This window comes from Mirounga leonina, unplaced genomic scaffold (assembly GCF_011800145.1).
Source record: "Mirounga leonina isolate KUSES-001 unplaced genomic scaffold, KU_Mleo_1.0 Mir_96, whole genome shotgun sequence".
NCBI classification, from domain to species: Eukaryota; Metazoa; Chordata; class Mammalia; order Carnivora; family Phocidae; genus Mirounga; species Mirounga leonina.
Genome location: NW_023270871.1, coordinates 2,747,434 through 2,775,016, shown reverse-complemented (window position 1 = coordinate 2,775,016; position 27,583 = coordinate 2,747,434). Strand labels below are relative to the sequence as shown.

Here is a 27,583-nt window from a genome sequence, read left to right as displayed (position 1 = left end):
TCCTTAGTAGTGATTCATTTTATTAAAATAATCCTCAGTGGTAGGATTTCTAAATATCACTCTAAATCACTTTATATCAATTAGAACTCTTTGGGTTGGAAATAATAGAAAATTTGGTCCAAATTGGCTGGCATAATTAAGAAGCCCAGTAGTAGGGTAACTTCTGACTCAGTTATGTTAGCATAGATTGGAGCTCTTCCTCTCTAGTTTGTTTTCTAAGGTGTTAGCTTCAGCTTAAGGCTGGCTCCCTTTGTGGGAGCAGGGTGGCCACCAGCAGCTTCTAAGGATACCTTGTCCATGTCCAGAGGGAGAGGGAAGGGGAGAAAGAAAAACAGTAGAAGTATTTCTCCCCCAGTATTTCTCTCCCTCAGGATACTGAGATTGACTCTTGGCTAGGGAGAATGCAGGGTTCTGTTTGGCAGTCCATTAGTACCATTGGAGTCAGGAGTGGTGGGTTTTAACTGTTGTAGGGAAGACTTGGGTTTAGGGTCAGTTTAGCCCTTTACACTGAGATGAGAGAAATATTTCCTTGACACTAGAAATAGCTATAGTTGAAATCTCTAAGGCCATCCCTCAAAATTTCCCTTATAAATCTCCAGGAACATTTTCGTTTGAGAAACACTATATTTATTTTCACTTTAACCCTTTAAAATTTCATATTACTAGCTACTAAAATTAATTGTTTTATTTTCTTCAGGAAGATGGTGATGATCTTCTTTTAAAAGCTGAGAAAGAGAACCGCCAAAAGGTGTCTGGAATCCTTCAACGGGTCCTCTTGCTTTTCCGGGCAGCTCGGTGTTCTTTTCCTGTGGCACAGTGGTACATCTTGCAGTTGAGATGGGCGAGAAAAGTCATGCAGAAGGTTTGGAAATGTCTTAGTCACTTATGTGCTATGTTAAACTATTTAAATCTACTACTGTTTCTTCATATTTACAAATACTTAGAATCATGACATTTTCCCAAGGAATCCTACCCTATAAATCCATAGATTTCAGGTTTGTTTATAATAAGCAAGCCTGTCATCCCCTTCTACACTGACTTCAGCTGAGCCATAGCTGCATCCTTACCTGATGTGCGGCCAGACGGGACATCTGCTCATATGTCCCTTATCCAGCTGCAAGTCCTTTGTAGGCCTGTTGTCTGTTTCTATGAAATGTGGAAATAAATATTATTAGCCCCGAATATCTTTAATTTGGCCCTTGATTAAATGTTTTTGTTTTTAAGTAGGCTCTATGCCCAGTGTGGAGCCCAACATGGGGCTTGAACTCAAGACGTCAGATCAAGACCTGAGCTGAGATCAAAGAGTCAGATGATTAAGCGACTGAGCCACCCAGGCGCCCCAGCCCTTGATTATATATATATATATATTTTAAAGATTTTATTTATTTATTTGAGAGAGAGAGAATGAGAGAGAGCACATGAGAGGGGGGAGGGTCAGAGGGAGAAGCAGACTCCCCGCCGAGCAGGGAGCCCGATGCGGGACTCGATCCAGGGACTCCAGGATCATGACCTGAGCCGAAGGCAGTCACTCAACCAACTGAGCCACTCAGGCGCCCCCTTGATTATATTTAAAACAAGAATTTACAACTTTTTTTAGTAGGAACCTTTAGACTTTGAGAAGTTACCAAGTTGTTTTTGAAAATTAGACTTTTTTTTAGAAAGAAAGGTTTGTAAAATTTGCTTACAGCTACCATAAAAATATAACATGAAATTGTACCCTTTCTGTATCTTGTCATCCCAAAGTTGTTTTTATTTTTTATTTTTTTTTAAGATTTTATTTATTTATTTGAGAGAGAGAATGAGAGACAGAGAGCATGAGAGGGAAGAGGGTCAGAGGGAGAAGCAGACCCCCTGCTGAGCAGGGAGCCCGATGTGGGACTCGATCCTGGGACTCTAGGATCATGACCTGAGCTGAAGGCAGTCGCTTAACCAACTGAGCCACCCAGGCGCCCCCCCAAAGTTGTTTTTAAAGCATGTTTACTAAGAAGGGCGAAGAGTTTTCCTGTGTTATTGAAAGATTGGTTTTAATAGTTTCAGGATCTACTGAGCCTGTTTATTATAGGAAACTTCATTTTATTAAGATTTTTTATTTTTATTTTTTTATTTATCTGAGAGAGAGAATGGGAGACAGAGAGCATGAGAGGGAAGAGGAGGGTCAGAGGGATAAGCAGACCCCCCGCTGAGCAGGGAGCCCAATGCGGGACTCGATTCCGGGACTCCAGGATCATGACCTGAGCCGAAGGCAGTCGCTTAACCAACTGAGCCACCCAGGCGCCCAGGAAACTTCATTTTAAAAATTGTTTAAGTAAACAGTTTTCTACAATGAAGTTGAAAATTAGATTTGCATAGAAGTTTGATCTTATGTACAAATCCTGACAGTAATCTCACTTAATCCAGCTTTAACTAATTCAACTAGCGTTAAGACTTTAGTGACATAGCTGAAAACATGCCTCCTAGGAATAACAGGCCATCGACTAGAGCCTTTGTATGTAGTCATTGCTACTCTGATTGCCCAGTGCCTCGTGTGACTTGTGGCTTATCTTTAAGGCTTGTTATCAACCCCTGGGCTATATACAGAAGGACCATAAATTCCCTCTAATTCACTATTCCTCCAATTTATGTGATAGTTTTATTGTTAGCCCATGAATTTATTGATCTTGGGAGAGATACCAAAAATGTGGAGATCCATTCTTACAGAAATATTAATGATTTATAAGTGATTCCCTATATTGCTGTTTTCCCTACCTCCTTCATTTATACTTTATTGGGCATATAATCTAATTACAAATTTGGTTGTAGTAAATTGATGTTTTCTAAATTGGTTGGAATGGTGGAACACTTGTTGCTACCAAAATTATAAGGTCTTTATTCATGAAAGCAAAAAAATCACATTTCTCATTAAGTTGCATACCAAAATATGGACTGTTGCTGTAGGAATCTGAACGCTTGACAGGGAGCAGAGATCGGATTACAAGAAACTCTTGAGTGTGGCTAAGAAGTTTGGGCTGGTTGTTAGCAAGAGGCTTCCCCTGAGCAAGTGATTCAAAAGACAGCAGGGCGAAAGCTATGATGCCTTTGTGATTTATTCCCAGAAATCAATACAACCACTTTGTTTTCTGTTGATTAGAAACTAGTTACTTAGAATGATCTACAATCCAGGTGAGGGAAGTTAGGCTCTACCTCTGAAGGGAGGAGTCTTAAAGGATTTGTGGACATATTTTAAAACCACCATACTCTTATGCCAATGTTAACAATAATTCCTTATTAATATCTAACACCTGGTCCATAATAAAATTTCCCTGATTTTGAAAATGTTTTTTTTAAAGTAGGTTTTTTGGAATCAAGGTCCAACTGAAGTTCACCCATGTTTGGTTATGAGATTATAGGAAGGACTATATTATCAAGTCTGACTCATAAGAATCAACAGACTTACCCAGGATCAAACTTTATACCAATGATTTCAAGGATATAACTAAAAGACACAGGTGAAACCTGCAATTGCATATGTTGTTCCCAAGGTTTTTCTTGCTGTGGAAGAATGTGATCTGGCCTCTGTTTAACATCATGACGCAAAAGAGTATCAGTTACTGAACATCTCCTTTTTTATATCTCTTTAATTATATAGCTTGTGTGACATTTTCAGTGAGCCATACTCCATAAATCCATGCATGCTACGTTTATTTATAATAACCAACCTAGCTAGGCTCTGTACATCTAGTAAATACTGTTCAATTGTTTGACAAGAAGTCTGTCATTAGCATGCTTACAAGGGGATTTGATAAGATCATGTCTTTATGGAAGTGAATAGAAGAGGGAGAAAGTAGATTACAAACCTGCTGCTAATCCTTTTGTTTTCAGGTTTATGTCTCTTAGATTCCTTTTCTTTTATTCTGTAGCAGTTTCCTTTAATTTCTTTTCTCTTGTTGATTTGTAGAGAAATTTGTCCTGTACCATATTCTGCATGTGTTTGATAGTTTATCCATTTAGTATCATTTAATTTATTCCTCTTTCCTTTTATTTCCCCATAAACTAGTAATTACTCTATACTCATTGAGGTACAGAGGCTTGATCAGGTTCACATTTTCTTAGAAATGGGTCCTTCATAAATGGTATGGTATACTTCCCTGTTGCATCATATCATTTGACACACAGGACTTTTTATCTCACTTTTAGTGATGGTAAGAGGGATTCATGAGTTTGGGTTGTGTTTTACCCACTCATGTTCTCCTTCAGCCCAGCAACTTTTTACCTAATTGAACATTTATTGATTATCCTTGCTGGAGTCATTACTTTATTAGGAGTTGCCAGATGGTGACTTTCTAATTCTGTCACTTAAGTTTTTTAAAAATTATATAGGTAGATATAACTTTTGTTGTATTTATTTTTAGGTACTGCACATAGTTTTGTTTTGGATGAGAGATACTTAAATATCTTTTTTTCCTTTATTATGCCTTTGGGGAAAGTCAGGACAAATAGCATTAAATTCTTTTTATACAGGCAAAACTGAGTGATGAAAAAAATTTGATTGAAATCTTCTTTTCTCTTTTTGTGATCTAGCCTAGTGAATTTCTTTCTTTTTTTTTTAAAAAAGATTTTATTTATTCATTTATTTATCAGAGAGCGGAGAAGCAGGGGGAGCGGCAGGCAGAGGGAGAAGCAGGCTCCCTGTTGAGCCAGGAGCCCAATGCGGGACTTGATGCCAGGACTCTGGGATCATGACCTGAGCTGAAGGCAGATGCTTAACCAACTGAGCCACCCAAGCGTCCCTAGCCTAGTGAATTCTTGAATTAAATTTGTGAGCTAAGTTTCTGAAAGTACAGCTCATTTCAGGGATATTTTCTTACATAGTATAGGAACCATGCTGTGTTTTCCATTCTATATGGTTTATCTTACCTGCCTTGTTTGTTCCTTTATAGCTTCCTCAAAAATAGATTTAGATCACTGATAACTAACATATTCTGTCATTCTTTCAGATTCGAATGAAAGGGTCCCTTCCTTCATTGAGTCCTTTCCCTCAGTCATTACTTAATTACTGTAAAGGAGGTATAGCATTCTTTCGACCTGGAGCAGCTGGAGACCACAAGCTTGATGAAGTTTCCATTAAAGCAATAGGTTTGTCCAAAATGAACTGCTTGCTTAGAAATTAGGCCCAAATATTAATAATGATATAATATAAACAGTTGATTTGGGGAAGTTTCTATACAATGGAATACTATATTGGCAATGAAAAGACAGTATGTGTATGTTACCACCATGGAAAGATAACCAGGATACATTAAATGAAAAAAAGACCTAGGTTCAACACAGCATACATAGTATGATTATATATGTCTTTGTGTACTTTTATTGCTTTTAATTAAAAAATTGTTTAATAGTGGAAAGTATGTCTCTAGTATTGAAAAATTTTAAACTTAATTGCCTATCATAAGGGATTTTCCAAATAAATTAACTATACAGTATTAAGAGCTGTGTATATTGGTTTTGAACATTATCTACAATACGCGATGAAGCTTAAAGCAAGTAAACTTCTAGTAAATAGAGTAAGTTATTTACTCTAAAAATGTTTTCAATATTTTTATGCAACTGCCCATGCATGAAATATTCTAGAATAATGTACATAAAAATTCTGAAAGGATTTTCATGACTTTTATATAAGGTGTTGTCAATGAACATATGTTTCTTTTATAATCAACAAAATAAGGACATTTATTTTGGGGGAAAAAATGAGCAGGGATGAAGTTGTTATTATATGAATGTATATACTCATCCAATTTTTCATATTTGCATTCCTGATTTAGGTTGCTTCAGAGAACTTTGTGCTTTGTGTTGGATGCTACATATTCGTGATAAGTTATCCTATAGTTGCAGGCAGTATCAGAAAGCAAGAGAAAATGTGGAGGGAAAAAAGGTATTTACTTGCACAAGAATAAGGGAAATGAACAAACATTACTTGGCAAATTATTGCTTGATAGAAGATTTTACTGTTAATAACAATCTTTCTTTTGAACTCATCCTGATCTTTCCATCTAAATTGAAAAGGAAATGTATTTCTCAATATCCTTTTAGGACCTCGAAGTGGAGTTTGATTCTTGTATGGTTGAGCACTGCCTCAGTGCAGTGGAGTGGGCGTACAGAATGCTGCCCTTCTCTCGGTTTTCTGATATTGAAGAACTTATTCAGGATCTAATTTTGAGCCTTATTGGAGAACTGCCACCAATCAGAAAGGTAATGTGAATGTAGGTGAAAACAAACTAAATGAAAATCAGAGACTTTAAAGGATTTTTGCTTTATTTTAATTAAGAATGATGTTGCTTATAAAACTCACTTTTTTAATTTTTCTGAAGGTAGCAGAAATTTTTGTGAAAGCATTTCCCAATCCTGAAGACATAAGGGTTCCTTTAAGAGAAAAATATCACTCTCTTCAGCAGAGACTCAGACACTGTGTTGTGAAAGGTAGTATTTGTCATTTCTTAGATACCTGATAGATGAATTATGGAAGATTCTCATTTTCTTTTGAAAGCATGTAATTTCTGGTGCTTATGTTTTTATGCATTTCTCCTTTCTTTGAAGATAGTATGAAAAGGCAGAAATAAGCACTCCTCCATTACCAGTTTTGCTTTGGAACCAGACAAAGCTGACTTCATGTCATGGCTCTGTCAGTTAATAGCTGTGTGATTATAGGCAAGTTTCTCAGTCTCTATGGGTCTCATTTCCTTATTTGTAAAATGGGTATAATAATACCTACTTTATGAATGTGTATTAAAAGAGGATTAAGGGGCTCATGGGTAACTCAGTCAGTTAAGTGGCAGACTCTTGATTTTGGCTTAGGGTTGTGAGATTGAGTCCCATGTTGGGCTCCTCGCTGGGCGTGGAGCCTGCTTAAGATTCTCCCTCTCGGGCGCCTGGGTGGCTCAGTTGGTTAAGCGACTGCCTTTGGCTCAGGTCATGATCCTGGAGTCCCGGGATCGAGTCCCACATCAGGCTCCCTGCTCAGCAGGGAGTCTGCTTCTCCCTCTGACCCTCCTCCCTCTCATGCTCTCTGTCTCTCATTGTCTCTCTCGCAAATAAATAAAATCTTAAAAAAAAAAAAAAAAGATTCTCTCTGTCTCCGTCTGCCCCTCCCTCTGCACACTCTCTCTCTCTCAAAAAAAAAGAGAAAGGATTAAATAAGATATATAAAATGAGCATATAGCTCTTTGCATAATGCAGATATTTTATTGAAAACTAGTATTCTTGGGGTGCCTGGGTGGCTCAGTCATTAAGCATCTGCCTTTGGCTCAGGTCATGATCCCACATCTGGCTCCCTGCTCAGCAGGAAGCCTGCTTTTCTCTCTCTACCCCTCCCCCTGCTTGTGTCCCCTCTCTCGCTGTCTCTCTGTCAAAATAAATAAATAAATAAAATCTTAAAAAAAAAAAAGAAAACTATTCTTCCTCTTCCTTTATGGTTATTTGTATTGCTAATTTTATCCTATACATTCAAGATGCCCTTGTGGAAATTTTTTTTCTTGTGGTTAAAATATACATAATATAAAATTTGCCATTTTTAAGTATACAATTCAGTGACATTAAATACATTCACATGTGGAAATTTTTAAAGAATTCAAATTACCCTCTTTTTTTTTTTTCTTTTAAAGATTTTATTTATTTATTTGACAGAGAGAGACACAGAGAGCAGGATCACAAGCAGCGGGAGTGGGAGAGGGAGAAACAGGCTTCCCACAGAGCAGGGAGCCTGATGTGGGGCTCGATCCCAGGACCCTGGGATCATGACCTGAGCCGAAGGCAGACGCTTAACGACTGAGCCACCAGGCGCCCCTAAATTACCCTCTTTTTTAATAACTATAGTATTTAAGTCTAGTTATGTCCTGTGATTGTACATTATTGCATTAATATATTTGTTTTATATTTTTCTTTATACTTTTTTGACATTCTCTAAAATGTCCTGCTTATGTATAATAATGTTTAAGATTTTTTCTGTAGGCAGCCTTGAAAACCTTCCCTTCCTATTGTTTCCCGTTATTTGAAGTCAGAAAGGTGTTCTTGTTTCTTTGGCTAAAATTATACTCCTTTTCTCTTATTTATCACTCGGGAATGGAAAAATTATAGTGATTCTTTCTGTAATTATCTGATTTTTTAAACAGTTAAATTCTTTTTAAAAAAGATTTGTTTATTTATTTGAGAGAGGGAGAGTGAGTGCAGGGAGAGGGGCAGAGGGAGAGGGGGAGAGAGAATCTCAAGCAGGCTCCATGCCCAGCGCGGAGCCTGGATGGGGCTCCAGCCCATGACCCCGAGACCACAACCTGATCTGAAATCAAGAGCCAGACACTCAACCAACTGAGCCACCCAGGTGCCCTGAAATAGTTAAATTACTTCTTAATTTTTTGTTTTCCAGGGCATATGGTCTTATGGAGTCTGGATTCTGTCCCTTTTATTGTTCTTTAATGGACCTTCTCTAACTTCTGCAATTCTACTTCAAAATGCGGAACATAGCTTTCTAACAAATCCTGAAGAAAGCATGCTCTGTAAGAATATGGAAATAAATCTTAGTCATCAGTTGGATTCCGTGTTCCCAGGAGGGAGTGGAATTGGGTCCCCCTTTGTCTTGAATGGAAACATTTTTTTTTTTTAAAGATTTTATTTATTCATTTGAGACACAGAGATAGAGAGAGAGAGAGCATGAGTAGTGGGAGAGGCAGAGGGAGAGGGAGAAGCAGACTCCCGGCTGAGCCAGGAGCCCGATGTGGGGCTCGATCCCAGGACCCTGGGATCATGACCTGAGCCGAAGGCAGACGCTTAACCATCTGAGCCACCCAGGCGCCCCTTGAATGGAAACATTTTAATTTACTCTAAGGCCTTTTGTTTTTTCCCTTATAGGTTCCCAAACCGAGGAAATGATGTCTGTTATTATGCATTCTATACATAAAGTGAGAGTGAAAGCCCTAAAACGTGTGCAGAGAAATATAGGTTCTTTTGAGATGAATATCTGGGAACCAGTTGAAGAAGACAAACCAGCTGAGGTTCCAGGTTTTGATAGGTTTTCCCTAGGAACTAGTTTGAGCAGGAGCACACTCACGGAACTGGGGAATTCTCTAGTCCACAGTGACGCAGATACAGCAGACAGCTTCTCGGAAGCATTGTCAGTTGAAGAAAAACGTAGGATACGTGTCTATCAAAGGTACAGTGGAGATCTCTCTCTCTTTTTTTTTTTTAGAAAGATTTTATTTATTCACTTGAGACAGATACAGCGAGAGGGAGCATCAGCAGGGGGAGAGGCAGAGGGAGAGGGAGAAGCAGAGTCTCCGCTGAGCAGGGAGCTAGATATGGGGCTCGATTCTAGGACCCTGGGATCATGACCTGAGCCGAAGGCAGACGCTTAACCATCTGACCACTCAGGTGCCCCCAGTTGAGATCTCTTAATAGCAAGCATTCACTTCCTTTGGAAAAACATATTTCCAGTATGTTCATGCAAGAGAGAAGCTGATTTCTTGTCCCTCACTGATTGCATTGTTAACAATATGAATGATAAGTGCTACCCTCCCTGACTCACAAGGATGTTAGGAGTGTAAAATGAAACTGTACATTTGAAAATTCATTAAAAATATTATTGAGATATGAAATAATTTTGCTACCTGATAGTATAAAATCAGGTAAGTAGATGAAATTCTAGAGTCCAGTGGGGGGGCATTTAGTTTAGTGGGTTTTTTTTAAGATTTTATTTATTTATTTGAGAGAGAGTGAGAGAACACAAGTAGGGAGAGAGGGGCAGTGGGAGAGGGAGATACAGACTCCCAGCTGAGCAGGGACACTGGGATCATGACCTGAACTGAAGGCAGACGCTTAACCACCTGAGCCACTCAGGCACCCCATTTTAGTTTTTTTAGTAATCTTTAGATTAAATAATTTAGGATTATTGAGTTAGCAATATTATTATTATTATTTTTTTAAGATTTTATTTATTTATTTGACAGAGACACAGCGAGAGAGGGAACACAAGCAGGGGGAATGGGAGAGGGAGAAGCAGGCTCCCCGCAGAGCAGGGAGCCCGATGCGGGACTTGATCCCAGGACCCTGGGATCATGACCTGAGCTGAAGGCAGTCGCTTAACCAACTGAGCCACCCAGGCGCCCAGCAATATTATTTTTAAGGGTTTCCAGGGAAAGGAAATTGCACATTCATCTTTGAAACTTGTCTATAAATTGTCTAGAAATTCTTACCATTTAAACTTCTGTTACTCTAGGTAAATTTTTTTCTTTATAATTCCATTATCTGCTATGTAGTTTATCCTTTTCATGACTGAAAGACTATATAATCAACCATAATCTTGTTTAAATGAAATAATTTTATCTACTTCAAACATAAATGTCTGCTTAAATCATACCTAATAGTATTATAAATGGTGTGCTTGTTTCACCAAGCAATTTTGGTGGAATACACTGGAGGCTGCTTACTGTGCCTTCTTAATAAGAAGAGACATGACACCTTCAGTCCAGGTGCCTTAACACGAACCCTTTATTTCTTTTACTGAGGGAACTAGAAATCTGTTCTTCCCTAAGGATCATGTTGAAAGGAAACAGATTTAAAAAGTAATTATGATTGGCAGTTAAAGGGTTTGCCTAACAGGTTTAGTAGCAGCAGAAAGTTTAGAAAAAATTCCCAACTTTTGTGTAGTACAGTCTTGAGGGCAGTCCTGCTTGTTACACATTGTACGGGGAAGGCTGAAAGGGGCAGATGCAAAAAACAAGAAACGATAAATTAAGATGTATATTGGTGGCTTATGATTTTTATTGACTTTATATTCCTAAATTCTGACCTATTAGTGGACCTTTTTTTTCCAGAAAATTCATGTTTTTATTTTTATTTTTATTTATTTTTATTTTCTTAAAGATTTTATTTATTTATTTGAGAGAGAATGAGACAGAGAGAGCATGAGGGGGGAGGGTCAGAGGGAGCAGCAGAATCCCTGCCGAGCAGGGAGCCCGATGTGGGACTCGATCCCGGGACTCCAGGATCATGACCTGGGCCGAAGGCAGTCACTTAACCAACTGAGCCACCCAGGTGCCCCAAAAATTCATGTTTTTAAAAGTGAAATTTCTATAAACACATTTGTCTTTTTTTTTTTTAAAGATTTTATTTATTTATTTGACAGAGAGAGTGAGCCCAAGCAGGGGGAGCAGCAGGTAGAGGGAGAAGGAGAAGCAGGCTTCCCTGCTGAGCAAGGAGCATGATGCAGGGCTCGATCCCAGGACCCTGGGATCATGACCTGAGCCGAAGGCAGACTCTTAACTGAGCCACCCAGGCGCCCCCATTTCAGTCTTTTTTAACACAAATTTCCCCCTTTTGGTATTAGTGTGTTATATTTTTTTAATCAGAATGTTCATTTAGTCTAACTCCCTCATTTGAAAGGCATTGAGGCATTATATAAAGATATATGATTCAATCAGTGGAGAAAATTTTTGTTGTCAATTCTAACATGTGTTTTAGTGATTAAATCTTTAATTTTGTCTTTTTCAATTTTTTTTGCTAGAGATGCACCAAATCATGTGGAATTAACATCGATTGATAAGTCCAATGAAAAAAAGAAGATATGTAATCAGAAAGAAAATCTTGAAAGAAAAGATCATGAAAAGTTATTACAGAATGCACTTCCTATAATAGGTGTTTGGGAATTTGAACGTGATGATGATGAATATATTAAATTTCTTGATCTCTTCTTGAGTTATGTTCTTGAAAGAGACCTACTTGATTCCAAGGATCCTGGCATTCCATTTCTAACCAGTTTTTCTGGACATCTTAGAGAACACGAACTTAATTCTTTACTTTTTGATGTACATACAACATTAAAACGACGTCAAGGCAAAACCAAAAGCCAGAATGTGTTTAGAGCTGGCTCCTGCTTTGTTGCTTCTGAGTCATATGAGTCTGAAAAGTCAGAAAACCAAGCACTTTCAGCTTCAGTACCGGTTACTCAAGAAATCTGGCCATTTTTAGAGAATCCTTTGAATGAAGTCGATAAAAAGGAAGGGACAAGTGGATTGTTTGGTTTAAAACAAAAGTCAGTTTATAGACTACAAGATGACAGTTCAGAGAAACCTGTAATCCAGAGATTGTCAAACCATATTTTTTGGAATCCCAAGTCCAACAAAACTAGAAGATGTATTTTTAAAGCAATTCAATGCAATGATGTTAACCCTCAAGAAGATCTTCCTCTAGTACTAAACAACACATTTAGTAGTATAAGAAGGCTGCTGGAATGGATGATAAGGTGGTCTAATAAAAGACTGCTCTGTGATCCTAGTCTCACTGAGTTATCCTGTGAATATAGTCCCATCATTCGTGTAAAGACCTCTACAGCTGCCATTCTTACATCATTGTGGCTTTTGGAACAACCATATTTTGCTACATATAAGGCAAAAAATGCCATTTTTAAGGTAAGTACTTGAATTCTTTTTTGTATACAATTGAGAATTCTCATTGTAGATTAAAACTTTTTTTATATTTCTCCATCTATTAAAGAGTCATCGAGTAACAAAGTTAATGACAGTGTTGATTATAATCTGCATAACCAAATTTTTTTTCTTCAAGTGATTCCTTTAATTCTCAAAAATAATTAGGGTAAAATGTTTTCATAGAGGCTTTAAGGTTTTGAGGTTTTATGTGTGTTTATAAAAAAGAAAAAGGAGATAATTTTAAGTAATGCTACAAGTGGTATTGCATTTATATTCTTTCTCTTTCAAGTTTCAGGTTGGTTCAGATGAAGGACTAGGCCTCTAAACAGTTTTTATTACTGGTGTCTCATCATATGCATTAGGGGGTCATTTTTCTTATAGTCTTGACTAGAATTTAGAGAACGAAACCTAGAAAGGCAGATAGGTATCAGTAGAGAACTTAGTGCTTATTAGCTATTTTTTCTTTTCTCTACCCAGTGGCAACTAGCGGGCTGCTCTTTTAACCTGTTTGCAAGAACAAATATTTTTACATAAATATCTTTTGATTGAGTTGTTGCTATTGCACTGGAAAAAAAACTATGGAGATGAACTTTTTGGAAAACCAATTTATGTATGGTAAAGTAGTTGGGAATGGACTTTTTTAATATTTGGAGAATTCCAATAGTTCCTAATTTTTTCTGTTTTTTTTTTTCCCTCAGCTTTATTGAGGTATAATTGGCAAAATTTTAAGATATTTGAAGTATACAGTGTGATGATTTAATAGACATATACATAGGGAAAGGATTCCCCTCACATACTTACTTTTTTTTTGGTGAGACATATAAGTTCTACTCTCTTAGCAAATTTCAGGTATAGTTACCATATTACATTAGCTCCTCAGACCTTATTTACTTTATAACTTAAAGTTTGTATAGGCATACCTAGTTTTATTGCACTTTGCTTTATTATATGTTGCAGATACTGCATTTTATACAAATTGAAGACTTAACCCCGCATTGAGCAAAATCTGTACCATTTTCTAATAACATTTGTTCACCTCGTGTCTCTGTCACATTTTGACAACTCTTGCAATATCTTAAACTTTTCCATTACATCAAAAGTAAAGAATTAAGTTCTTAAACTTTGCCATTATCCTTATATTTGTTATGTTGGTTTATGACCAGTAATCTTTGATGTTACTATTGTAATTGCTTTGGGGCACCATGAACCATGCCCATATTAGATGATGAACTTAATAAATGTGTACGTTTTGACTCTACCACCAACTGGCTGTTCCCCCATCTCGCTCCCTCTCCTTGGGCCTCCATATTCCCTGAGACACAACAGTATTGAAATTAGTCCATTTAATAACCCCACAAGGGCTCTTAAGTTTAGTTCAAGTGAATCTCACTTTAAGTCAAAACTTAGAAACAATTAGGCTTAATTAGGCTTAATGAAGAAGGCACGTTGAAAGCTGACATAGGCCAAAAGCTAGACTTCTTGCAACAAATAGTTAGCTATGTTGTGAATGCAAAGAAAAAGTTCTTGAAGGAAATTAAAAGTGCTAGTCCAGTGAACACATGAATGATAAGAACATGAAACAGCCTTATTGCTGATACGGAGAAAGTTTTAGCAGTCTGGATGGAAGATCAGAGCAGCTACAACATTCCCATAAGCCGAAGTAAGGTCTAGTCCAGAGCAAGACCCTGACTCTTCAATTCTGTGAAGGCTGGGGAGGTGAGGAAGCTGCAGAAGAAAAAATTGAAGCTAAGCAGAGGTTGGTTCATGAGGTTTAAAGAAAGAAGCCATCTTCATAACATAAAAGTGCAAGCAAGATGAAGTAGCAAGTGCTGATGTAGAAGCTCCTGCAAGGTATCCAAAAGATCTAGCTAGAATAATTAATGAAAGTGGTTACACTAAACAACAGATTTTCATTGTAGACAAGATAGCCTTATACTGGAAGAAGATGTCATCTAGGACTTTAATAGCTAGAGAGGAAAAGTCAATGCTTGGATTCAAAGGACAGGCTGATTCTCCCACAGGTGCCATTGAGCTGCCCTGTTCATTAGCATACAAGCAGAGGCAGCTGCTGTGGGCAGCTAACTGAACCCCACTTTTTGCTGAGCTTTACATAAACTCCAAGCCCCTGTGCATTTGTGCAGCTGCCCTTCTGGGATAATCTGGCACCAGCCACAGCACAGCAAGACCCTCCCACAGAGGACTAACGTGGGTCCATGCCAGGTCCCTAAAATTTGTGGAGTTTTGAAACCCAGCCGGTGTGCCTGAGATAAAATAGGAGCACTGTACCACCAGGTGGGCAGATGGCTCAGACAGACAGGGTGAAGGCAAGGATCTGACAGAAGCCTGGAACACAGAAGGGGAGATTGTTTGCTCTTCTGTGAGAGCTTCCTGAACAGGGGTAGGCATGAACTCCCCTCTCCAGGGACAAGAGAGCAAGCTGATGCCATTTCCTCCTCCCCCTCCCCCCCCAGTCAGCACAGACGGACTTCAGTGAGCAGCATGGCACCCCACAGTGGAGGCTTGAGCCACTTACACCAAGCCCCACCTCTCTGCACTCTGCAGGTGCTTCTGAACTAGGGCAAGTGTGCCTGAGAGAGCAGCAGCTGTCCCGCGCCCCCCTCCCCCGTCAGAAGGTCAGCACAGACCCCCCCACATGCATTAAGCCTACTGACCATAGAGTGTTACAAAGCTTAAGGTCTAGGGGAAATAGGATCTAGCCCCTTTCTTTCAGCGCATGCAGGGAGGGGCAGAGGGGAGGGAGAGGTAGAGAGAATCTCAAGCACTCCGTGCTGAATGTGGGGCCTGACATGGGGCTCAATCCTCCAACCCTGAGATCATGACCCTAGCCAAAATCTGAGTCAGATGCTAACCGACTGAGCCACCCAGGCACCCCAGACCTGGACTCATTTAAGCAGACTAAAACACACCTAGTTAAAACTCGCCACACCCTGGACGAGTCCAAATACTCCCTACTGCAGGAAAGGAGAAACTCTGCAGAGGACCTACCTGAGGGAAAGAGTAGCCAAAACATAACAGCAGGGTGCACACAGCATACACCAGAAACACTTCATGAAGCACCAGGCCTTGGACAGTATAGAACCTCTTCTTAATATAGCTGTTACTCTCAGGAGCAGGAAACATAGCTGGCTTTCATAACACACGGAAGAGAGACCTAGACAAAATGCCAAGATGGAGGAATTCACCCCAAAGGAAAGAAGAGGTCACTGCCAGGGATATAATCAAAACAGAAGTAATATGCCTGAACCGGAATTTAAAACAACAATCCTAAGAATACTAGCTGGGCTTGAGAAAAGCATAGAAGACACCAGGGAGTCCCTTACTGCAGAGATAAAAAACATAAAAACTAGTCAGACCAAAATAAAAAATGCTATAACCAAGATATAAAATTGACAGGATGTAATGACCACAGGATGGTAGAAGCAAAGGAATGAATAAGTTATGGAAAATAATGAAGCTGAAAAAAGAGGGAAAGATTCTATCATGAATGTAGACTTAGGGAACTCAGCAACTCCATAAAGTGTAATAATATCCGTATCATAGGAGTCCCAGAAGAAGAGAGAGAAAGGGGCAGAAGGTTTATTTGAGCAAATTATAGGTGAAAACTTCCCTAATCTGGGGAAGGAAACAAACATCCAAATCCAGAAGGCACAGAGAATTCCCCATCAAAATCAACAAAAGCAGGCCAATACCAAGACATACCATAGTAAAATTTGCAAAATACAGAGATAAGGAAAGAATCCTGAAATCAGCAAGGGAAAAGAAAACCCTAACGTACAAGGGAAGGCAAATAAGGTTAGCAAGTCTCTCCACTGAAACCTGGCAGGCCATAAGGGAGTGGCATGATATATTCAAAATGCTGAATGGAGAAAATATACAGCCAAGAATACTCTATCTAGCAAGGCCGTCATTCAGAATAGAAGGAGAGAGAAAGAATTTCCCAAACAAAAACTAAAGGAGTTCGTGACCACTAAACCAGCCCTGCAAGAAATATTAAAGGGGACTCTTTGAGTGGGAAAGAAAGACCAAAAGTAACAAAGACCAGAAAGGAACAGAGACAATCTACGGGAAAAGCGACCTTACGGGTAATACAATGGCACTAAATTCATATCTATCAATAATCACTCTGAGTGTAAATGGACTAAATGCTCCAATCAAAAGACATAGGGTATCCGAATGGATAAAAACAAAAACAAGACCCATCTATATGCTACCTACAAGAGACTCATTTTAGACGTAAAGACACCTGCAGATTGAAAGTGAAGGGATAGAGAACCATGCTAATGGATGTCCAGGAAAGCTGGAGTAGCCATACTTATATCAGACAAACTATATTTGTGTGTGTGTGTTTAGAATGAAACTTCTTTTAAAATTTAAATTAAATTAGCCAACATAACTAACCAACATCATTTTTTTTCAAAGATTTTATTTGTCAGAGAGAGAGAGAGAGTGCACATAAACAGGGGAAGGGGCAGGCAGAGCAGGCAGAGGGAGAAGCAGGCTCCCCGCTGAGCAGGGAGCCCGATGCGGGACTTGATCCCAGGACCCTGGGATCATGACCTGACCCGAAGGCAGACACTTAACCGACTGAGCCACCCAGGCATCCCCAACATCATTAGTTTTTGATACAATGTTCAATGATTCATTAATTGCATATAACACTTAGTGCTCATCACATCACATGCCGATTAATGCCCATCAAACAAACTATATTTTAAACAAAAGACTGTAATAAGAGATGGAAGTGGGCACTTTATCACAATAAAGAGGTCTATCCAACAAGAAGATCTAACAATTGTAAATATTTATGCCCCCAACTTGGGAGCACCCAGATATGTAAATCAATTAGTAACAACATGAACAAACTCATTGATAACAATACAGCAATAGTAGGGGACTATAAAACCCCACTCACAGCAATGGACAGATCATCTACATAGAAAATCAACAAGGCAGCAAGGGCTTTGAATGACATCATGGACCAGATGGACTTAACAGATCCATTCAGAACACTACATCCTAAAGCAGCGGAATACAGATTCTTTCCAGTGCACATGGAAGATTCTCCAGAATAGATCACATACTGGGTCACAAATCAGGCCTCAAAAAGTACAAAAAGATTGAGATCATACCATGCATATTTTCAGACCACAATACTATGAAACGTGAAGTCAACCACAAGAAAAAAATTAGAAAGACCACAAATACGTGGAGGTTAAAGAATATCCTACTGAAGAATGAATGAGTTAACCAGGAAATTAAAGAAGAAATACAAAAAATACATGGAAGCAAATGATAATGAAAACATGATGGTTCAAAACCTTTGAGATGCAGCAAAAGCGTTCATAAGAGGGAAATACATAGCAGTACAGGCCTACCTCAACAATCAGGGAGAGTCTCAAATACACAACCTAATCTTACACCTAAAGGGGCCAGAAAAGGAACAGCAAATGAAGCCTAAAGCCAGCAGAAGAAGGGTAATAATAAAACTAAGAGCAGAAATGAAGGATAGAGAAACATAGAAGCAAACAAAAAAAACAGATCAATGAAACTAGGAGCTGGTTCTTTGAAGAATTAACAGAATTAGTAAGCCCCTAGCCAGACTTATCAAAAATAAAAGAGAAAGGATCCAAATAAATGGAATCATGAATAAAAGAGATCACAATCAACACCACAAAAATACAAACAATTACAAGTGAATATTATGAGCACTTATATGCCAACAAATTAGGCAATCTGGAAGAAATGGATACATTCCTAGAAACATATAAATTACAAAGCCGAAACAGGAAGAAATAGAAAATTTGAACAGACCCATAACCAGCAAAGAAATTGAATCAGTAATAAAAAAATCTCCCAACAGGGGCACCTGGTTGGCTCAGTCAGTTAAGTGTCAGACTCTTGATTTCAGCTCATGGGTTGTGAGATCGAGCCTTGCATTGGGCTCTGCACTGGGTGTGGAGACTGCTCAAGGTTCTCTCCCTCCCTTTCCCTCTGCTCCTCTCCTCTCCCTCTCAAATAAATGAATAAATAGGTAAGTAGATAAATAAATAATAAAATAATAAAAAAAAATCTCCCAACAAAGAAAAGTCCAGGGCTAGGTGGCTTCCCAGGGGAATTCTACCAAACATTTAAAGAAGAGTTAATGCTATTCTTTTCAAAGTGTTCCAAAAAATAGAAATGGAAGGAAAACTTCCAAACTCATTCTATGAGATCAGCATTACCTTGATTCCAAAACCAAAGACCTCACTAAAAAGAATTACAGGGCAATGTCCCTGATGAACATCGATGCAGAAATTCTCAACAAGTTACTAGCAAATTGAATTCAATAGTACATTAAAAGAATTATTCACCATGATCAAGTGGGATTTATTCCTGGGCTGCAAGGGTGGTTCAGTATTCACAAATCAATCAACATGATACACCACATTAATAAAAGAAAGGATAAGAACCATATGATCCTCTCAATAGATGCAGAAGAAGCATTTCACAAAGTAGAGCACCCATTTTTTTTTTCCTTTTTTGGAAAAAATTTTTTAAAGATTTATTTATTTTAGAGAGACAGCATGAATGGGGGAAGGAGCAGAGACAGAGGGAGAGAATCTCAAGCAGACTTCCGGCTGAGCATAGAGCCCAATGAGGAGCTTGATCCCACAATCCTGAGATCACAACTTGAGCTGAAATCAAGAGTTGGATGCTCAGCCGAGCCACCGAGACGCCCCAGTACACACACATTCTTGATAAAAACCTCAACAAAGTTGGCATAGAGGGAACATACCTCAACATCATAAGGCCATATATGAAAGACCCAAGCTACTATCATCCTCAATGGAGAAAAACCGAGAGCTTTTCCTCTATGGTCAGGAACAAGACAGGGATGTCCACTCTTAGCATTGTTATTTGACCTAATATTGGAAGTCCTAGCCTCAGCAATCAACAAAAAGAAATAAAAGGCAGCCAAATTGGCAAGGAAGAAGTCAAACTTTCACTATTCACAAAAGACATGATACTCTAGAAAACCCAAAGACTCCACGAAAAAGTTGCTAGAACTGATACAGGAATTTGGCAAAATTGCAGGATATAAAATCAATGCACAGAAGTCTGTTGCATTTCTATACAACAATGATGAAGCAGCGGAAAGAGAAATCAAGGAATCGATCCCATTTACAATTGCACCCAAAACCATAAGCTATCTAGGAACAAACCTAACCAAAGAGGTAAAAGATCTGTACTCTGAAGACTATAGAACATTTATGAAAGAAATAGAAGATGACACAAAGAAATGGAAAAGCATTCCATACTCCTGGACTGAAAGAACAAATATTGTTAAAATGTCTATACTACCTAAAGCAATCTACACATTTAATGCAATCCCTATCAAAATACCAACACCATTTTTCACAGAGCTAGAACAAACAATTCTAAAATTTGTATGGAACCACAAAAGACCCTGAGTAGCCCAAGCAATCTTGAAAAAGAAAACCAAAGCTGGAGTCACCACAATTCCGGACTTCAAGCTATATTACGAAGCTGTAATCAAGGCAGTATGGTACTGGCACAAAAACAGACCCATAGATCAATGGAACAGAATAGAAAACCCAGAAATGGACCCACAACTATATGGTCAACTAATCTTCAAGAAAGCAGCAAAGAATATCCAATGGAACAAAAGAAAGTCTCTTCAACAAATGGTTGGGAAAATTGGACAGCTACATGCAGAAGAATGAAACTGGACCACTTTCTTACACCATACAAAAAAAAAATAGACTCCAAATGGATGAAAGACTGAAATGTGAAACAGGAATCCATCAAAATCTTAGAGGAGAACACAGGCAGCACCCTCTTTGACCTCAGTCGCTGCAACTTCTTACTAGGTACATCTCTGGAGGCAAGGGAAACAAAAGCAAAAATGAATGGTTGGGACTTCATCAAGAAGCTTCTGCACAGCAAAGGAAACAATCAATAAAACTAAAAGGCAACATGCTGAATTGGAGAACATATTTGCAAATGATATCTGATAAAGGATTAGTATCCAAAATGTATAAAGAATTTATCAAAGTCAACATCCAAAGAACAAATAATCACCAATCAAGAAATGGGCAGAAGACATGAACAGACATTTTTCCAAAGAAGACATCCAGATGGCTAACAGACACATGAAAAGATGTTCAACATCACTCATCATCAGAGAAATACAAATGAGAAGCATGATGAAATACCACATCATACATGTCAGAATGGCTAAAATTAACACAGGAAACAACAGATGTTGGCAAGGATGCAGAGAAGGGAACCCTCTTACGCTGTTGGTGGGAATGCAAGCTGGTGCAGCCACTCTGGAAAACAGTATGGAGGTTCATCAAAAAGTTAAAAATAAAGCTACCCTACAACCCAGCAATTACACTACTAGGTATTTGTCCAAAGGATACAAAAATACTGATTCAAAGGGGCACATGCACCCCGATTTTTTTTTTTAAGATTTTATTTATTTGACACAGAGAGACAGAGTGAGAGAGGGAACACAAGCAGGGGGAGTGGGAGAGGGAGAAGCAGGCTTCCCACAGAGCAGGGAACCCAATGTGGGGCTCGATCCCAGGATCCTGGGATCATGACCTGAGCTGAAGGCAGACGCTTAATGACTGAGCCACCCAGGCGTCCAACACCCCGATGTTTATAGCACCATTATCAACAATAGCCAAATTATGGAAAAAAGCCCAAATGTTCATTGACTGATGAATGGATAAAGAAGATGTGGTATATATATTCAATGGAATACTACTCAGCCATCAAAAAGAATGAAATCTTGAATTTGCAATGACATGGATCAGAGCTAGAATGTATTATGCTAAGCATAGTAAGTCAGTTAGAGAAAGACAAATACCGTATGATTTCACTCATGTGGAATTTAAGAAACAAAACAGATGAATATAGGGGAAGGGGAAAAAAGAGAGGGAGGCAAATCATAAGAGACCCTTAACTATAGAGAACAAACTGAGGGTTGCTGGAGGGGAGGTACGCAGTAGATGGGCTAAATATGTGATGGGTATTAAGGAGAGGGCACTTGTGATGAGGACTTGGTGTTGTATGTAAGTGATGAATCACTAAATTCTGCTCCTGAAACCAATATTACACTATATGTTAACTAACTAGAATTTAAATAAAAACATTAAAAAAAAGACATGATTAATCAAATAAAAAAATAGGGGCACCTGGATGGCTCAGTCAGTTGAGTGTCTGACTCTTGATTTTGGCTCAAGTCATGATCTTAGAGTCATGAAATCAAGCCCCTTGTTGGGCTCCGCTGTCTGGAGTCTCCTGGAGATTCTCTCTCTCTCTGCCCCAACCCCACTCACACAATCAACCAACCAACCAGATCTTTAAAAAAAAAAATAAAACAGAAGAAAAAAGGACAGGCTGACTCTCTTGCTAGTGGCTAATGCAGCCAGTGTCTTTAAATTGAGGTCAGTGCTAATTTACCATTCTGAAAATCCTAAGGCCCTTAAGAATTATGCTAAATCTACTCTGCTTATGCTCCATAAATGGAAAAACAAAGCTTGGATGTCAGCCCATCTGTTTACAACATGGTTTACTGAATATTTTAAGCCCACTGTTGAGACCTCTTATTCAGAAAAAGAAAAAAAAAGTTTCCTTTTAAAAGATTACTGCTCACTGACAATGCAGCTGGTCATCCAAAAGCTCTGATGGAGATGTACTGGGAAATTAATGTTTCATGCCTGCTAACAACTACATCCATCCTGTAGCCCATGGATCAGGAGAATTTTGACTTTCAAGTCTTATATTGAAGAAAGTCTTACATTTCATAAGTCTGTACCTGCCATAGATTGCTGATTACTCTCATGGATCTGGGCAAAGTAAATTGAAAACCTCCTGGAAAGGATCCACCATTCTAGTTGCCATTAAGAACATTCACAATTCATGGGAAGAGGTCAAAATATCAGTATGAACAGGAATTGGGAAGAAGTTGATTTTAACCCTTATGGATGACTTTGAGGGCTTCAAGACCTCAGGGGGTGGGTAACTGCAAATGTGGTAGAAATAGCAAGAGAACTAGAATTAGAAGTAGAACCTGAAGATACGACTGAATTGCTGCAATCTCATGATAGAAATTTAACAAATGAGGAGTTGCTTCTTAAGGATGAGCAAAGAAAGTGGTTTCTAGGGATGGAATCTGATCCTAGTGAAGACGCTGTGAAGATTGTTGAAATGCTGACAAAGGACTTAAAATATTATATGAACTTAGTTGATAACGCAGCAGCAGGGTTTGAGAGGATGGACTCTGATTTTGAAAGAAGTTCTGTGGGTAAAATGCTATCAACAGCATCCCATCCTGAAGAGAAATGGTTTGTGGAAGGAAGAGTCAATGAATATGGCAGCCTGCTGTTTGTTGTCTTATTTTAAGAAATTGCCATAGCCACCCCGTCCTTCAGCAACCATTATCAGTCAACAGCCATCAACACTGCGACAGGACCCTCCACCAGCAAGAAGATTATGACTCCCTGAAACTCAGATAATGGTTAACATTTTTAAAGCAATATAGTATTAGTTAAGGTATGTACATTGGTTTTGAAGACATATGCTATTGCACACTTAATAGACTACAGTATGGTGTAAACATAACCTTTATATGCACTACACTTGGAAACCAAAAATTTCATTGCCTTGCTTTATTGCACTATTCACTTTATTGTGGTGGTCTGGAACTGAACCCACAATACCTATCAGGTATACTTGCACTCTTTTACTAACCTCTCCCTATTTCCCCCCACTCCCCAGCTCCTAGCAACCACTTTCCTATTCTCTGTTTTATGAGTTTGATTTTAGATTCCGTATGTAATTAGTGCCATGCAGTATTTGTCTTTGTCTGGCTTATTTCACTCAGCATATTGCCCTCCAGGTTTATCCTAGTTAATGCAAGAGATGGGATTTCCCTCCTTTTTAAAGGCTGAATAATATTCTATTATGTATATGTACACCACATTTCTTGATCCATTCATCTATTGACAGACAGGTTGTTTCCATATCTTGGCTATGGTTAACTAATGTGCAATGAACATGAGAGTACAGATAATTCTTCAAGATAATGATTTAATTTCCTTTGGGCATATACTGAAAAGTGGGATTGCAAGATCATATTGTGGTTCTGTTGTAATTTCTTGAAGAGCCTCCATACTGTTTTCCATTGTGGCTGTACTGGTTTACATACCCACCAACAGTGTACAAGGGTTCACTTTTCTCTACATTCTCTCCAGTGTTTGTTATTTCTTGTCTTTTTGGTAATAGCAATCCAAATAGGTGTGAGGAGATATCTCATTGTGGTTTTGATTTGCATTTCCTTGATAGTGATGTTGAGTACCTTCTCATGATTCTGTTGGCCATCTGTAAGTCTTCTTTAGAAAAATGTTTCTTGTAGCGTCCTTGTCCACTTTGATATAAAGCTAATGCTAGCCTTGTAAAATGAGTTTGGGAGGGTTCTCTCTCTCTTCAATTTATTAGTAGAGTTTCAGAAAGATTGGCATTAATTCTTTAAATGTTGGATAGAATTTGCCAGTAAAGCCATCTGGCTCTGGGGTTTTCTCTTTTGGAAGGTTGTGATTACTGATTCAATCTCTCTACTCATTATTGATCTGTTCACATTTTCTGTTTTTCATAATTCAGTCTTAGTAGACTGTATGTTTCTAGGAATTTATCAAATTCTTCTAGGTTGTCTGATTTGTTGGCTTCTAATTGCTCATAATGGTCTCTTATGATCATTAGTATTTGTGTACTATCTGGTTGTAGTGTCTCCTCTTTCATTTCTAAATTTATTTGCTTGAGTCCCCTCTTTTTGAGTCTAGCTAAAGGCTTGCCTATTTTGTTTATTTTTTTTTCCCAAAATCTAGCTCTTAGTTTCTTTGATCTTTTCTCTTGTCTTTTTAGTCTATATTTCATTTATTTCTGCTCTGATCTTTATTTCCTTTCTTCTACTAATGTTGGACTTAGTTCTTTTTTCTAGTTTCTTCAGGTATAAAGTTAGGTTGTTTGAGATCTTTCTTTTTTCTTTTTTTTAATTAATTTTTCAGAGTGATCGAGAGAGCATGAGCAGGGGGAGGGGCGAAGGGAGAGGGAGAAAGAGAGAAGTACACTCCCTGCTGATTGTGGAGCCTGACATGGGGCTTGATCTCACAAACCTGAGATCATGACAACCAAAATCAAGAGTTGGACAGTTAACCAATTGAGACACCTAGGCACCCCTAGATCTTTCTTTTTTCTTAATGCAAGCATTTATTGCTATGAACTTCCCTCTTAGGACTGCTTTTGCTGAGCCTCACAAGTTTTGGTATGTTGTATTTTCATTTTCCTTTGTCTCAAGATATTTTTTTTACTTCCTTTTTTATTTCACCTTTGACTCATTGGTTCTTCAGGAGCATGTTGTTTAATTTTTGTATATTTGTGATTTGCACAGTTTTCTTCTTGTAATTGATTTCTAGTTTCATATCGTTGGGAAAAATGCTCAGTATGATTTTAATCTTCTTAAATTTATTAAGACTTGTTTTTATGGCCTAACATACAATCTCTCCTGGAAAATGTTCCATATGCCCTTGAGAAGGATGTGTATGTTGCTGCTATTGAATAGAATATTTTGTAAATGTCTGTTATGTCCATCTGATCTATCATGTGGTATTGAACTCCTCTGCTGTTGTTGTATTGCTATTTCTTGCTTCCTACCTGTTAATATTTGTTCTAAATATTTAATTGCTTCTATATTGGCTGTATAAATATTTGCTAATATTAATTGTTTTTGATGGATTGACCCCTTTATCATTATATAATGTCCTTCTTTATCTCTTGTTACATTCTTTGGCTTAAAGTCTGTTTTTTTTCTGATATAAATATAGCTACCCCTGTTTTCTTTTATTTCCATTTGCATAGAGTATTTTTCCATCTCTTCACTTTCAGTCTCTGTGTGTCCTTAATGCTTAAGTGAATCTCTTATAGGCAGCAGATAGTTGGATCTTCCTCTTTTTATCCATACAACCATTCCCTTTTTTTTTTTTTCTTTGTCAATGAGGAATTTGTCAGAAAGATGCAGGTAAATCTTATGAAATCTATTTGAGGAAATACAGCTGATCATTATGGCAACTGGAGAGTCACCAGTGAGCTCTTCTTTTTGTCTCCTTATTTTGGGGAACACTTTACCTCTCATTTCTAATTCTCTTTGCAAGAATATTCCATTCTCTGTGTAAACTCTCTTCCTTTTTGAGACCCTTTTTCTGCTCATCTAGACCTTTGCAAGTTTCACTAAGATGTAACTACTTGTGATGCTAACTCCATAGAGCCTTATGGTTCCAAGGCCAATGTGGTTCGGCTCTATGTTCCATGGCATTCATATTTTTGAGAAAGACTGATTGGCTCAGCTTAGGTCAGGTGACCATCCAGTCTGATCAGCTTTGGTAGTAGTGCAAGGTCAAGCAGAATAAAGAAAGTTGCTCAGACCTAAGCCAGGACTGTTAGGAGAATGCTCCCTGTCTTTTGATTGGAGAATTTAGTCCATTTACCTTTATTTTTATTTATTCTTTTAAGATTATTTATTTATTTTAGAAGAAGAGAGCACGCAGCGGGGAGGGACAAAGGGAGAGGGAGAGAGAGAATCTCAAGCAGACTCCCTGATGAGCATGGAGCCTGACACGGGGCTTGATCTCACAACCTTGAGATCATGACTGAGCCAAAATCAAGAGTCAGACACTTAACTGACTAGACTACCCAGGCACCCCTCATCCATTTATCTTTAAATTAATTATTGATAGGTATGGACTTAATATTGTGATTCTGTTGGTATTTTTCAGGTTGTTTTTTAAGTCCTTCCTCTCCTGCTCTTCTCTTTTGTTATTGGATTATTTTCTGTAAAGATATGCTGCTGCTGCTTTTTTTTTTTTTTTTTTTGTATGTCTATTGTAGGTTTTGCTTTATGGTTATCATGAAGCTTACATAAAACATGTTGTATTTATAATAGTCTATTTTAAGGTGATAACTTTTAATACATACAAAATCTCTACATCTTTACCCTCTCTCCCACATTTTTATGTTTTTGAAGTAAAATTTGCATCTTTTTACATTGTGTATTTATTAACAAATTATTATAGTTATTTTTAATAACTTCTGTCAGTCTTCATACTAGAGTTGTGTTTTACCCACCACCATTATTATAACGCTAGAGTATTCTGAATTTATATATTTACCTTTACCAGTGGGTTTTATACTTTCATATATTTTCTTGTTACCCATTAATTTTCTTGTTTCAGCTTGAAGAACTCCCTTTAACATTTCTTATAAGGCTGGTATAATGGTCGTGAACTCTTTCAGTTTTTGATTGCCTGGGAAAATCTTTCTCTCTCCTTCAATTCTGAAGGACAACTTTACTGGGTAGAGTATTCTTGGTTAGCAGTTATTGTTTACCCAGCACTTGGAATATATCATTCCACTCCCTCTGGCCTGCAAAGTTTCTACTGAAAAATATGCTGATAGCACTAAGGGGGTTCCTTGTATGTAACAAATAGTTTTTCTTTTGCCATTTTTAAGGTTCTTCAGCTTTTGACAATTTAATTATAATGTGCCTCAGTATAGATCTCTTTGGATTTATATTATTTACAACTCTCTGGGCTTCCTGGATCTGAATGTCTGGTTCTTTCCTCATATTTGAGAAGTTTTCAGTTATTATTTCTCAGAATAAGCTTTCTGCTCCTTTCTCTTTCCCCTCCCTCTGGGACCACTATAATGCATATAATTGTCTGCTTGATGGTGTCCTGTAAGTTCCTTAAGTTATCTTCACTCTTCTAAATTTTTTTTTTCTTTTTGCTCCTCTGATTGGATGAATTCCACTGCCCTGCCTTCGACTTTTTTGATCCATTCTTCCGCTTGATCCAATCTGCTTTTAAACTTCTCCATTGAATTTTTCAGTTCAATTATTTTTAGCTCTGTAATTTATTACTTTTTTGTATTTTCTGTCTCTTTGTTGAAATTCTCACTTTGCTCATGTATCACTTAAATTTTCACTTTGTTCATCCCCTGACCTCTGTGACCATGATTTTGAATCTCTATGAGGATATATCATTATTTCCATT

At 38.1% G+C, this 27,583-nt stretch overlaps 1 protein-coding gene across 3 annotated transcripts in view; it reads left to right on the top strand.

Annotated features, from left to right (window-relative positions):
• LOC118006397 (ciliogenesis and planar polarity effector 1-like) overlaps positions 1–27,583 on the top strand; it is a 136,598-nt gene that overhangs the window by 48,182 nt on the left and 60,833 nt on the right. For all 3 annotated transcript variants that reach the window (XR_004678062.1, XM_034999019.1, XM_034999020.1), the window contains exons 21-27: positions 698–862; positions 4,974–5,112; positions 5,799–5,908; positions 6,067–6,225; positions 6,345–6,453; positions 8,875–9,175; positions 11,525–12,428. Coding sequence is in view for 2 of the 3 variants with exons in the window: in XM_034999019.1 (XP_034854910.1) it covers positions 698–862; positions 4,974–5,112; positions 5,799–5,908; positions 6,067–6,225; positions 6,345–6,453; positions 8,875–9,175; positions 11,525–12,428 (1,887 nt within the window). In the remaining variant the exon portion in view is untranslated. The remainder of the gene's footprint in view (positions 1–697; positions 863–4,973; positions 5,113–5,798; positions 5,909–6,066; positions 6,226–6,344; positions 6,454–8,874; positions 9,176–11,524; positions 12,429–27,583) is intronic.